At 38.1% G+C, this 14,127-nt stretch overlaps 1 protein-coding gene across 1 annotated transcript in view; it reads right to left on the reverse strand.

Annotated features, from left to right (window-relative positions):
- LOC115209054 (MAM and LDL-receptor class A domain-containing protein 2-like) overlaps positions 1 to 14,127 on the reverse strand; it is a 217,824-nt gene that overhangs the window by 17,948 nt on the left and 185,749 nt on the right. The window contains exon 34 of the mRNA XM_029777126.2: positions 12,176 to 12,309. Coding sequence (XP_029632986.1) covers positions 12,176 to 12,309 — 134 coding nt within the window. The remainder of the gene's footprint in view (positions 1 to 12,175; positions 12,310 to 14,127) is intronic.

Consider the following 14,127-nt stretch of genomic DNA (forward strand, 5'->3'; position numbering starts at 1 on the left):
CTCTCCATTTTCCTATTTCTTTCTCTACCTCCCTCTGTCTGTCTCTCTCTCTCTACCCCTCTATTTCCCTCTCTTCTCTCCATCCCACTCTCCATATATTCCTCATTTTCTTTCCTCCCCATCATTCTATCTTTCTTTCCTTCATTTTCTCTCTTCTCTCTCCCTCACTCTGTCTCCCTTTTTCACTTTCGCTTCCTCTCCCTCTCTATGTCTCTCTGTCGCTCCATACTCCTCTTTCTCTTTCTTTCACATCACTCTCTCCCCCTCCTTCCCTCTGCTTCTCTCTTTCTCTTTACCTACATCTGTCTCTTTCACTTCCTCTCGTTCTTTCCCACGCCTCTCTGGGCTTAGACAACGAAGTTGGAACCAAAGTCGGAGTGCTAGAAACTGAAACTTCTGTCGCGAGCTTGGACAATAGTCGGTGGAGATCCTCCAAACGCCATCAATGTAGAATCATTGAGCAGATAGAACAGAAGAAAAACGAATTTATCCGATTCTATGCCCTTATTAGACCACACATTGACACTCTTGGTGCCATCATGGAAAAGAACTGTGGCAAGGCTGATAAGGATGGGGAAAATGAAGCAACAACCAGACGTCCCTCTGATCCACTAGTCCCACAAAAGAATGGAGTCCCCATTCCTGTGAACAACCAGGCTGATAAGGATAGGGAAGATGAAGAAGCAACAGCCAGAAGTCCCTCAACAAAAGAATGGAGCCCCATCCCTGTAGACAACCAGATGTATGTAAGGGCTACCACTAGTAAAGGAAGGAAAGACTACGAGTAAAAACATAAAAAGGGAAAAGGAGGAAAAGGAAAAGATGAAACAACTAAAACTGAAACCGAAAATCTCTAAACAAGAAACAACCCAAATATGGAGGCTCCAATGGAATCCCCAACTATACAGGAGAGAAAAAATTTGGAGTGAAGACGAAAACGTGCAAATTTTACTTGCAAGGCAAATGTTGGCATGGGGGAGACGGCACAAATTGCCGGTTCGCTCACTTGAGACTCCGCGAAAACTACATGGGCCTTAAGGAGAAATAGTTCCCAGAAGAGAGGCACCAATCGTCTCCAAAGAAGAAGTATGCAGATGCGGCGCACTCTTCAGATGTTATGCGAAAGGCAGTAGCTGAGCAAGAGTCTTTTTTGTGCATGGCACAAAAGATTGTGCAGCAGCCGAGCTGGCTACATCAAGCGGAAACACGGAACCTTGCCCACCAATGCGCAAGACCACCACAATCAACAGACACGGGATGGCCCCACCTAATGCCAGCTCAGTCGTCTCGCCAATATCTTTACTAAATATTGGAGGCATGTTACATCACAACAACAAAAGCAAAATCTTTTTCCTGAGAAACGTTGCTGCATGCAATCAAGCCCTATGCATAGTACTCGTGGAAACTCATCTTAGGCCTGATATAGAATATATAAAAGTACACTAACAAAGTATACCATAATGCGAACGGACAGAAGGGAAAGGGGCGATAGTGGAGTTGCTGTATACACCCATGAAGACCTCACGCCCCAAGTCCTACTGTCACACACAAATTCAGTATGTGACACACAAGTTGTATACATAAGACAACACAATATAGTCATATGCAATACATATCACCCACCGGATGCTCCAAACCACACGGGCAAGTTTAGAGATTGCCTCACAAGAATAAAAGAAACACTTTGCAGAATTGCAACTTCTTCGAGGTTCTGTATCCTCTGAGGGACTTTGGTTTCGCTTGCATAGCTAGCAAGGGTGGCTACTTGAGTCAGAGAAGGCGACTATGAATAACAATGGCCCCATGATAGTGTCCTGTGGAACACTACTCATTATTTGTGTTTTCCATGAGATAGCCCCCGTTGACCACCACTACTTGATTTCTATCTTTAAGAACGTCATGTGGCCATTCTCCAAGTTTTCCTACTATGTTAAAATTACTTGACAAATCATACCATGGTTAAAGGCTTTTGCAAAGTCGAGGTATACCACGTCCACATTTGAGTTGTTAAGCAGCTACTTTAGCATCCAGTCGTAATGCTGCAAGAACTGTGTCAGGCAGCTTCTGCCTGGTCGGAAACAGTGCTGGATGTCAGTCAGCAAGTCACTCTCTTCAAGGGATGTAATTAATTTCCTTTGGACTCTTCGTTCCATGACTTTGCTGATGTGTGAGGTCAGAGAGATAGGTCTACAGTTTTTAGCATCTACTCTACTTCCTCCTTTATGGATAAGGCATATTATTCCCTCCTTTAGTTTGTCTGGGAGTTTACTATTTCCGTGGAAGCTCTGAGAAAGTAGCTACAATGATTTTTCAAGGACTCGTTTGCATGACTAGAGAAGGATTGCTTGGAATCCATCAGGGCCAGTAGTTGAGTTTGCATCTACGTCATTTATTGCCAGTATTGCATCATTGTTGATGTAATGAATTGTTACTGCCTCCTGTTCAGGTTCTTTAGTAGTAAAGAATTCTACAGGTTTGCTAACTTGCATTTGTTATAGGGGTTAAGTGAAGACACTTTTAAATTGTTTATTCAGTGTTTCACTTATCTTCACTGGGGTTTCCCGTGTGTAAGCTATCGTTTTGGAGGAGTGGCCCTACCCCGTAATGTACAGAAGCAGTCTCCTTGGTGCACTTAAAGAAGGCTTTACGGTCTGATTTTACATTTCTTATAATCCAGGCTTTTCTGCCTGCTATTTCCTTCTCTTGGAAGCACTTCAGTTGTTTTTCAATCTCCTACAGTGTTGTTTCCAGGTGGGATTTCTCACTGTCATTGAGTTCTCTGTTGAGGCGGTTTTCAATCTTTGTATACCGTTCCATAAGAACTTTTCCCTGCTTCTGTGAGGCCCAACACCCGAAATGATCTTTTCATGTGTCACCGGCATTGGGCGCTTTGCCTCCACAAGGCCCGATGCTCAAAAGGTGCTTTTTATGTGCCAGTTACATGACACCAGCATCAGCCACGACCACGATTTCACTTCTGGATGGGTAATGTTAGTGCACTTATACAATAAAATGTAAGTGGATAGAAACAAAAATTGAGTATATGAGGCATCAAATGTACTGTGTGAGAGAGGGGACTGCACTGGTGTAGTCATGGGATGTGTATGAATGAGGACAGCTGCATCAAGAAGTGCTGATCTCAAACTGTGGAAGGTGTGTGAGGAAAGAGTAGACCCAGAAAGAGGTGGGACAATGTACTGAGAAAAGATCTTCAGGCATTGAGCCTTACGGAAGTGATTACATGGGACCAAGACATCTGGTGGTTTGCTGTGCTTCAAAATACATGCCAAGCTAAGTAAAATCATGGTCATCCATGCATACAGATATGTCCTCAACATCCCTCTTTCAGCTGAGAGATCTTAATCTTGTGGACTTGTGGCTGTTGGTGCTAAGTGAAAACAACCATGATGTTGCCACACATGTACTGGTGCTACACTTAAAGTACCCAATACACTTTGATAAGTGATTGGCATTTGAAGAGCATCCAACCATAGAAGCCATGCCAAAACAGACAAATGGAGTCCAGGCAGCTCTCTAGCTGACCAGCTCTTGTCAATCAGTTCCACTCATAGCATCTTGATAATGGACGTTAAATGATGATGTATATGTATACATATATATACATAGAGGCACACACACACACACACACACAGATGTATACATGCATACATAATACATACATATGTACATACATACATACATACATACATACATACATACATACATACATACATACATGCATGCATACATGCATACATATTGTTATGAAGGAGTCAATTTGGGGACAGTGCTGGCGACCCACTTTTGGGAGTAACTCCATTGTTCTGCCAGATTCAGGTGAATTAATTAGCTCTGGGCGACCCCTTGACCCCTTCAGGTGAAATAAAGTTCGAAGAAGCTACCCCTTAAAATAAGCAGTTCAGTTTGTGAGACACAGTCAGCATTTGGGATTCAAGGCAGACAGTCGGCAGTTCGGATTGGAAGGAGGCAGTCAGCATTTGGATTTCAAGGCAAGCGGTCGGAGTTGTCAGTTTGTGAGAGTCAGTCGGCAGTTCGGACTGGAAGGAAGTCAGTCAGCATTTTGGGATTCAAGGCAAGCGGTCGACGGTTGGATTGTACAGCGAGTTAGTAATGGTTGTTCTGCTGTGACAGAGGAAGACAGACAGAGAGGATTGAGGAACTGCGAGAGATTACGGCGGGAAGGCATGGCTATTTGTAGTGGGAGTTGTAAATGAAGAACTCGCGGTATGTATTTTGTTTATATTTTTGATGTGTTGAAAAGAAATGAACATTGTGTTAAAGAATTAATGTGAAAAGAAAAAGAGAAAGAGAGGAAAAGAAAAAGAAAGAACTGTGAAGAGAATTGTTGAGTTGAGAAGAGAAAGAAAAGAGAAAGGCTCTGTTGTAGTCTTTAATGAACATTGAACTGATTTGAACTGTTGTCTCCGGACTGTGCTATATCGTGAACATTCTGTTTTGATTCGACGTGAACTGATTTGAATTATTTGGATTTGATGTATAATTGTATAAACTGTTGTCTATGTATATGCCTTGATTGTAACAATGTATCTGCATGCTGTTGCTTATATTTTCCTATATTTTCTGTGATGTTGTATCTTGATGATGATTATGTAACGAATATGATAAACTGTAGTTAAATGTAGCCGATTGCTTTGCCCTCTTTGTGTCTCTCTCAGTGTCTCTTTGTTGTTGTTGTTCTCTCCGGTCGGGTTGCCGGGTTCGCCGCCTTCTCGCCGACCGAGTTCTCTGTTTCCGTGGTGAATTCGCCGATCGATCGAGCCAGGTCAATCGAGGTGGATTGCCCCCGCCCGTATCAATATGTACGTACGTACATACATATATATATATAACTTAAATGAGGAAAAGAGAAATCCAAATCGATGTTGAAAATGAGCATATTTCTTTGTTCTGTACCATATATAAATTTATGTAATATATGCAGTATATGAAACATATGTAATACAATAAAATTAAGAAAAATAACCATTATTCATTCACATCCTTAAACATAATGATTTGAAACAACTAATCTATGAAATAAACATGCAATGCAAAATAAATATATATAACTTTATACACAAGTCAACTCCAAGCAAATAGACTGAACATATACAATCATTCATCAACGAACTTCTTAGCGTTTTATGACATATTAAATGTCTCAAAATGCTATGAAGACATAAGCAATGAATTTTACTTTAGAGAAAACTGGAAGAATGTAGTGCTGTACCTGAATATTGGTTGTTGTTTATCTCTGAATGAGCAGACCAATGATATATAGGTAGAAGGGGAAATGAATAGGTGCTGTCCACAAGACTTCTGTCTTAGGCATGTCATATGTCAGGGTCCATTCAGTACACATTCTGATATGTAGTGGCTTATCTTCTTGGCATACAGAAACTAAAAGAAGCCCATCATAAAGACAGAAACTAAAAGGCGGCGAGCTGGCAGAAACATTAGCATGCCGGGTGAAATGTTTAGAGGTATTTCGTCTATCTTTACGCCCTGAGTTCAAATTCCGCCAAGGTCAACTTTGCCTTTCATCCTTTCGGGGTCGATAAATTAAGTACCAGTTACACACTGGGGTCGATGTAATCAACTTAATCCCTTTGTCTGTCCTTGTTTGTCCCCTCTATGTTAGCCCCTTGTGGGCAATAAAGAAATAAGAAACTAAAAGAAGCCCATTATATATGTGTGCTTTTCTCTGTGTGTGTGTGTCTCTGTGTGCATGAATATGTACAATCTTTGGTGAGCTGTGCTACAATGACACCACCACTTGTAAGCAATGTCACTATTTTTAGCTAGTTTACAACCAGTGATGTTTATTGGCATTTCCTGTCAGCAAATCACCCTCTAGATCTGCACTTTTGAATACCTCTGGAATTAAAGTTCCCTTAATTGATAAACAGGAAGAGATCCTGCCCCAAATACTGTTCTATCTAAACTTTGTTAGCTTGGAAATATGGGAATTAAACAACTGAATGAACGTAATATTTCTTTCTCACTTGGCGTTGTTTAGCTCTAGATCAGTCTTGATCAAACAGACTTAAGTTCAAAGAAATTCCAACTGTGATCATCTTGTTTTCTTTTCAGACATCATTGTATCATCACATTAACCAATGTCTTCTTTGTTTTTTAAGATGGTAAGGTGTGATTTGAGGGTGATATGGTAGCTAATTCCAGAAGGCCTAATGATCACATGGTTCCTTCTTGTCTTATACAAACTGACTTTCATTTGCTTTTCTCAGTAGTTCCTGCATGTTACCACTATTTATCGACAATACAATGTTCAGCACAGTCTTCTCCATTCTAAACAATATTTCAGTTTCTTAAACATGCATTATTTATTCAGCATTTTCCTATCAATTCAGTGATGAAACCCATCCACAGTAGTTTAGTCTGAGAAGTAGTAACTAAACATCCCTCAAATCAGACCCAACTACATGAAAATAGAAGGAAACATAGACAGCAATTTGAAAGGTGGGGCAAGTTGATTATGATGACACCAGTGCTTGACTGGTACTTAATTTATTGATCTTGAAAGGATGAAAGGCAAAGTTGACCTTGGCAGAATTTCAACTCAGAATGTAAAGGTGGATGAAATGTCACTAAGCATTTTGTCTGGCATGCTAGCAGGTATTCTAGCTCGCTGCTTTACATAGAGAGATAATGATGTCTGGGATGACCTGATAGCTTAAAAATGGTATAATAAGGTCCTTTATATTCATTCTGAGCAGACCTACTAATCAATAGCATTGTAGCATGGCAGTTTCTGCCATTTTGAAATATGACTATAGCGATTTCTAATATCGTCACTGTTGAAAGGCAAGGCAAGAAATGATCTCGTTTGAGGTTACAGCCATCTTCGGCCAACTAGTTCCTGTTGTAAACACTAACCTGATTGGTTGACACGTATATACTACGCAGCCAATAATAAGCATAAGTACGGAATTATTGACACAGAAGAAGCTGAAGAAGGAATTTAAAAAAAAAAGAAACAAAAACAAAATATATATTCATAAAAATAATGGAGCAGGATAAAAAAGAACCCGAGACATCGTACTTCGACAGAAGTCACACACAAGCTTCTGTCAATGTACTGAATTGTGTCCCGTGGTCTGGAGACACAGTAATTTGGTTGGCGCAACTAGAGGCAAGCTTTAAAGCCAACAGAATAACAAATGAGGGGCAGAAGTACAACATCATGCTTAGTAATTTGCCTCCACCTCTAAGCAATGAAATCAGAGATCTGTTACTGAACCCTATGGAGCCAGTTTTGTATTCTTCGATTAAAGAAGAGATATTGAAGCGTACGTCAAGTTCGAAGCAAAAAGAATTCGCAAAATTATTTAACAACGAAGAGCTGGGTAGTAGAAAGCCCACACAGCTTCTACGAAGGATGAACGAACTGCTGTGGAATCAGCAAATAGAGGAATCGTACCTCAAGGAGGTATTTTTCAATAAACTGCCGTACAAAACCCAAACTTTACTCTCGGCCGTAAAAAACCAGAATTCAAATCAGCAGTTGGCTGATCTCGCAGACGGTATTTTGGAGTTATCGTCTAGAGAAACTATTAGTGCGATTCCATCTATTTCAAGTGAAATACAAGAGTTAAAAAAATGTTACGAGAAACAATTCGACATATTAACGAAGAAAATAGAGAGCTTACAACTTGAGAGAAACGGCCGCTCCGATCAACAAAAAAATACAAGATGGCGCAGGAGATCGAAGAGCCCTAGCTTGAAAAGAAATGCCATATGCTGGTATCACGCTAAATTCGGAGAAAATTCTTTCAAATGCATCAAACCCTGTGCGTTTGATTTCCTTGCTAAAAAAAAGGGGAAATTCGGAAAACTTCTAAACCATAGATTGGAGGCGACGAAGTCTGTGGATAACATTATAAAAAGTCGCGTTTTTCATCTACGACCTGAACTTGAAAGAAAGATTTCTCGTGGATACAGGAGCAACGTGTTCAATATGGCCTGTAAGGCTCTTAAAACAGAAAACCAAACCTGTGTATATGACGCTTCAAGCGGTGAACCAGTCTGAAATCCAAACATTTGGAGAGATTAGCTTGACGCTCGATATAAATTTACGAAGAGAGTACAAATGGATCTTCATAGTAGTGGATTTACCATATCCAATATTGGGAGCGGATTTTTTGGCGCACTATCATTTAATGGTAGATGTGCACAAACAAAAATTAATAGACACACAAACCTCCTTAAAGATTCAGGGAATGAGATGCAGGGGAGCAACAATTAGTCCACTATATTTCATAGCGTCCTCAGAAAATAGGTATCACAGGATTTTGAAAAATTATCCAAAAATCACAAAACAGTTAGCTCTAAATACCACGTGTGCATATTCGGTAGAACATCACATCATCCCACAAGGACCACCGAGTTTTTCTAAGCCGAGAAGCTTATCTTCCGGAAAAATTGAAGGTAGCTAAGGCAGAATTTCGGCATATGATGGATCTAGGTATAATCCGTCCTTCCAGTAGTAGCTGGTCAACACCATTAGTTATGGTAAAGAAAAACCTTATCGACTGGCGACCTTGTGGAGATTTCAGATAGCTGAATGCGAAAACAAAGCCTGACAAATATCCAATAACCCACATAATGGATTTTGCAACTTCTTTGAGTGGGTGTACTATCTTTTCAAAAATTGATTTAGTCAGAGCATACAATCAAATTCCTGTGGCAGAGAATGATATACCGAAGACAGGGATTACCACTCCATTCGGTTTGTTTGAATTTCTTCGCATGCCTTTCGGATTGAGGAACGCAGCAAATACTTTTCAAAGGTTTATGGATGAAGTAACACGAGACTTACCTTTCGTGTTTGCTTATATAGATGATATTCTCATCGCTAGTCCATCAGAAGAAACGCATGAAGAGCATTTAAAAAAAATCTTCGAACGATTCACAAACTTTGGCATTGTGATAAACCCATCGAAATGTATTTTTGGTGAAACAACTATATCTTTTTTGGGTCATCTTATAGATAAAGATGGAATTCGCCCATTACCAGAAAAATTTGAAGCGATAAAAAACTTTCCTGTACCAAATAATTTAAGGAAACTCAGAGAATTTTTAGGGATCGTCAATTTTTACAGGAAGTTTATTCCTAAAGTTACGGAAACCCTATATCCCTTAACTGAGCTATTGAAAAATAGGAAGAAAATAATGAAGCCATAACTTTAAAAGAGACAAAATTACAAGCTTTTAAAGAAATTAAAGAGAAACTGTGTAAAGCAACGCTTTTAAACCATCAGGTTCCTGAAGCGAAATTATCATTGATGGTTGATGCTTCCGATGTTGGAATCGGTGGTGTTATACAGCAATTTCATTGTAATTCCTGGCAACCATTAGCATTTTTTTCAAAAAAATTCAAGGCACCAGAAACTAAATACAGTGTGTTCGGCAGAGAATTGTTGGCAGCTTATTCATCAGTTAAACATTTCAGACATCTTCTTGAAGGTAGGTCATTTACTTTATTCACTGACCATAAACCATTAACATATGCATTAAAAAATTCTTCGGAGAAATATTCTCCTAGAGAAATTAGACACCTTGATTTTATTTCACAGTTTACTGTGGATATACGTTATATCAAGGGTGTTGAAAATTCAGTAGCAGATGCACTTTCTAGAATGAATGTAGATGCATTAAACTCATTAAATATTATAAATTTGGAAGAAATGTCCAAGGATCAAGTTGCAGATAAAGAATTTTCTTTATATAAAAATTCCGATTCAACTGCTTTAAAATTTAAAATGTTGCCGATACATTCGTATAATTCACATATTTGGTGTGATATTTCTACAGGTTTTTCGAGACCATTTGTGCCTGAAATGTTTTTTCTAGCCTACATAATTTATCTCATCCAGGTATAGAAGCTTCGTTAAAGTTAATATCAAATCGTTTTGTTTGGCCTGGCATGAATAAAGATATTCGTTCATGGGTAAAGTCATGTATGCAATGTCAGAAATCTAAAGTGCAGCGGCACATCAAAGCACCATTAGGTACATTTGCAAATCCGGATGCGAGATTCCAGCGCATCCACATCGATATAGTGGGACCCTTACCTCCATGTGAGGATAATATCTATTTGTTGACGTGTGTCGATCGCTTTTCAAGATGGCCCGAGGCTTATCCGATAAAAGATGTATCTGTGGTAACTATAGCAAAAACCTTGTTTACCAAATTGGATGTCTAGATTTGGCATCCCAAATACAGTGACAACAGATCGTGGTAGACAATTTGAGTCTAGCTTGTTCGCAGAATTCAATAAATTGTTGGGGGTTAATAGAATTCGTACTTCATATCACCCACAATCTAACGGAATGGTAGAAAGATTCCATAGACAGTTGAAAGCTTCATTAAGAACTTATTTTAATTCTAACGATTGGCTGGAGGCTTTCCCAGTGGTATTGTTGGGAATTAGAAGTGCGGTTAAAGAAACTATACAGTATTCTCCGGCTGAACTTTTGTACGGAACAACATTAACTCTACCTGCTCAAATGTTCGAAGAAACTAATTTTTTCAATGGAGATGTTAATGATTATGTAACTCGTCTAAAAAAATTTCTTACGGATATTCTTTCTTGTACAAGAAAATTGCAAAATGTTAAAAGTTTTCTTCCTTCGGATATAAAATCTTGGACACATGTGTATGTCCGTAACGATGCAGCTCATAATTCACTGAAACATAAATACACCGGACCTTTTAAAGTCTTATCGGTTACAGACAAAACTATGACTTTGGAGATGAATGGAAAGAAAGAAATTGTCTGTCGACAGAGTAAAAAAAGCTTATTTCGACCAATATCCATGTCATGAAACCGGAGATATGAGCAACACACATCAACACAACGTGAAACACAAAAATGATATAGAAAAAAACAGATCCGATGTTGAGGGGAAAGCGAAATCAATTCTAAAATCACCTACAAATGTAAAAAAACTAGAAGTGGTAGAACTGTACACTTCCCCCAAAAATTTTTTCAGTTTGTTTGAGGATATATTTTTTTTTTTAAAAAAAGAAAATTTTTTTAAATTTTATCCATGGATTATATATATATATATATATATAAAAAAGATTTGATTTATATTCATAGATTATATAAAAACAACAAAAAAAAGAAAAAAAAACATTATTTTTTTTTCAGTGAAAGGAGAGGAACAATGTACAAACAGGATAAATGTAAGCGGTATTGGAAAGACTAAATTCATATGTTTTAAACTTGTAAATGCATTTGTATATATATATATATATATAAAAATATATGTATAACGAATTTCCTTCGCAAAATTGTAACAATTTTTCTGGCAAGGGGCTGATGTAGCATGGCAGTTTCAGCCATTTTGAAATATGACTATAGCAATTTCTAATATCGTCACTGTTGAAAGGCAAGGCAAGAAATGATCTCGTTTGAGGTTACAGCCATCTTCGGCCAACTAGCTCCTGTTGTAAACACTAACCTGATTGGTTGACACGTGACGCGATTTGTCTCTACTTATTTCGCGCCACTGTCCCGAAATAACCAATCACGGCCTTTGGTTAAGATTCCGTTTTTGAGGCTCGTTTGAGCCAACCAACCGGTATATAAAGGAGTGTTTTCAGACACTTTTCGTCTTTTAGTTCCAGTTCTTCTAAGAACTAACTTTAGGCCACAGCGTTACTCAACCAAGCGATATACGATTGTTCTGGCTACTACCGGCTACGTTAATGTACACAATCATAGAAAGCCTACTATCTTCCCCGTCGCCACCATCATGTACCTTCTATGCCAGCCGCATTCACCCTGATTGTCCTGCCACACACATGAACACACAGACACAAGACATGCGAACGCTTACAAACTCCTAACGTTGACACAATTGTAAAATAAACAATATTTATATCTCAACAGCAAGACTTGTCAATTCACTTATGTTCTATTGTTACTGCATGTATTTATGGCTTGTAATAATTCGTTAAGAGTAGAACCACGTGCGATCGTATTTCCTACACGATACGACCGCATGTGATCCTATTGCTTACAGCATCAACTCTACATTTGTGCATTAGAATTAAGAAGGTCCAGTAGAAACTACTTAATTCCTTCTGTAATAGAAGTTGTATGAGAGAATAGAAAAATACTTACAAAACAGATTGGTGAATAAAACTCTTTATTATTGCCACATATTACAGCCTTCGTGATGGCTGAGAAATACTTTCTGCAGTTTTGATACTCTACAATTTCATTTTTGATTTCTTGTAAAGTATATACACTTTCATCTAGAAATTAAATGAAAACAAAAAGAAAAATATTCACCATAACATTTTAAATTTAATTTAATTGTTCAAGACAAAGAAAACTGAAAGGAAAACATATATTTCTGTAATACTTGGAATATAATTCTCAATGCATCTAAAATTTAAATGCTGAAAAATTAATTTATATATAAGGGCATGGTGGCCTTAGGAAGGGCATCCAGCTGTAGAAATCTTGCCAGATCAGCATGGAACCTCATGTAGCCTCCTGGCTTGTCAGACCACAGTCAAACCGTCAAACCGGTGTACACACACACACACACACACACACACACACACACATATATATATATATGTATGAGAGAAGGAGAATCTGACTATTGTGGATCCAATAGAAGGGCCAGCAATCCAAATAGACAGTAGCTAGATTAAGTGAACACATAGAGAGATGTGCAGATAATATCCAACCAAACTTCACAGTTTTTCCCCACCTACCATTGCAAAGAAACAACTTCTCTACAAGAACATTTCAATAAAGAAAATTTAGAACATGTCTAAATATGAACGCATAACCAACTTTGATCGTAGGATATTGTTGTTGTTATATATATCTAATGTATTGAGTATTAAAGGAAGTAGTGAGTATTTAGTATGAAAGATTAAAAAAGTGAGAGAGACTGAAAAAACGTGTTAACGATACGAGATACTTTATTAGACTGCGCGTTGTTGTACAAGGTATCTGTTGTGGCGGGAAACTTATTGATTGTCCTTGTATCAAGGGAGACAATGGGCAACGTTAATTGTTCATGTTTGTTGTGATGATTACATAACATCTCCCCCCTTAAAAAAAATTTTTTTTTATCTGTATCTACAGGGAATAATTATTCGTCGTCCACTTTTTGTGGTTTTATTATTTTGTAGTGTTGAATTCTGTAGTTGTGCTGTTTTTGTTTTTTCATGCGTGTTTGTTGACTTTGGAAATATATTTTCATAATCTAATTCTTCTGTTATGCGAACGTGTTCGTTTGTTTTAAGAATATGTTGTCTATTTCGTTTGACTGTATTACCTTCCTCTGTTATTACTAAGTATGAACGAGGTTGCTCTAGTTTTTTAATTATTTTGCCCCTTCTAAACCAATTGTTGTTAAACTTAATTCTAACCGTGTCGTGTGGTTTTAACTCTGGGAGTTCTGTTGTAATGTTTGATTTCTTCTTTTCGTGAGGTCTGATACCAATTTTGTCGTGTAGTATGTTTGGGAGATTTGTTCGCAATGTTCTATTCATTATTTGATTTGCAGGGGATGGTGCACCATTTTGTAATTTAGTCGTGCGTCATGCTAAGAGCGCTAATTGAGGTTCATCGCCACTTTTGAATGCCTTTTTTAGCGTCTTTTTTATTGTCTGTATATTTCTCTCAACCATGCCATTCGCTTGATGATAATGCGGGCTTGTCTTCGTGTGATGAAAATGCCAATTTTTTGCAATTTTTTTGAATTCAGCCGAATTGAATTCTGGACCGTTGTCACTTACAACTGTTTGCGGAATTCCGAATTTAGCAAAAGTTTCTTTTAATTTTTTGATTACGGTTTTTGACTGGCAATCATTTATTTCGTGTAGATCAAAAAATATTGTTGTATAGTCAATGATTGTCACATACGAATTTCCAGACAGGTGAAATACGTCTATACCCACTTTGGTCCATGGTGTAGTAGGTATTTCATGATTTATTAGTGGTTCGGCTGGTTGTTGGTTTTTGTAGTCGATGCAGTATGAGCATGTGTTAATCATTGTCTTTGATTTGAGCGTTAATGCCAGGCCAGTATATACATTCCTTGGCTCTCT

The sequence above is a fragment of the Octopus sinensis genome, linkage group LG3 (assembly GCF_006345805.1).
Source record: "Octopus sinensis linkage group LG3, ASM634580v1, whole genome shotgun sequence".
Classification (NCBI taxonomy): Eukaryota; Metazoa; Mollusca; class Cephalopoda; order Octopoda; family Octopodidae; genus Octopus; species Octopus sinensis.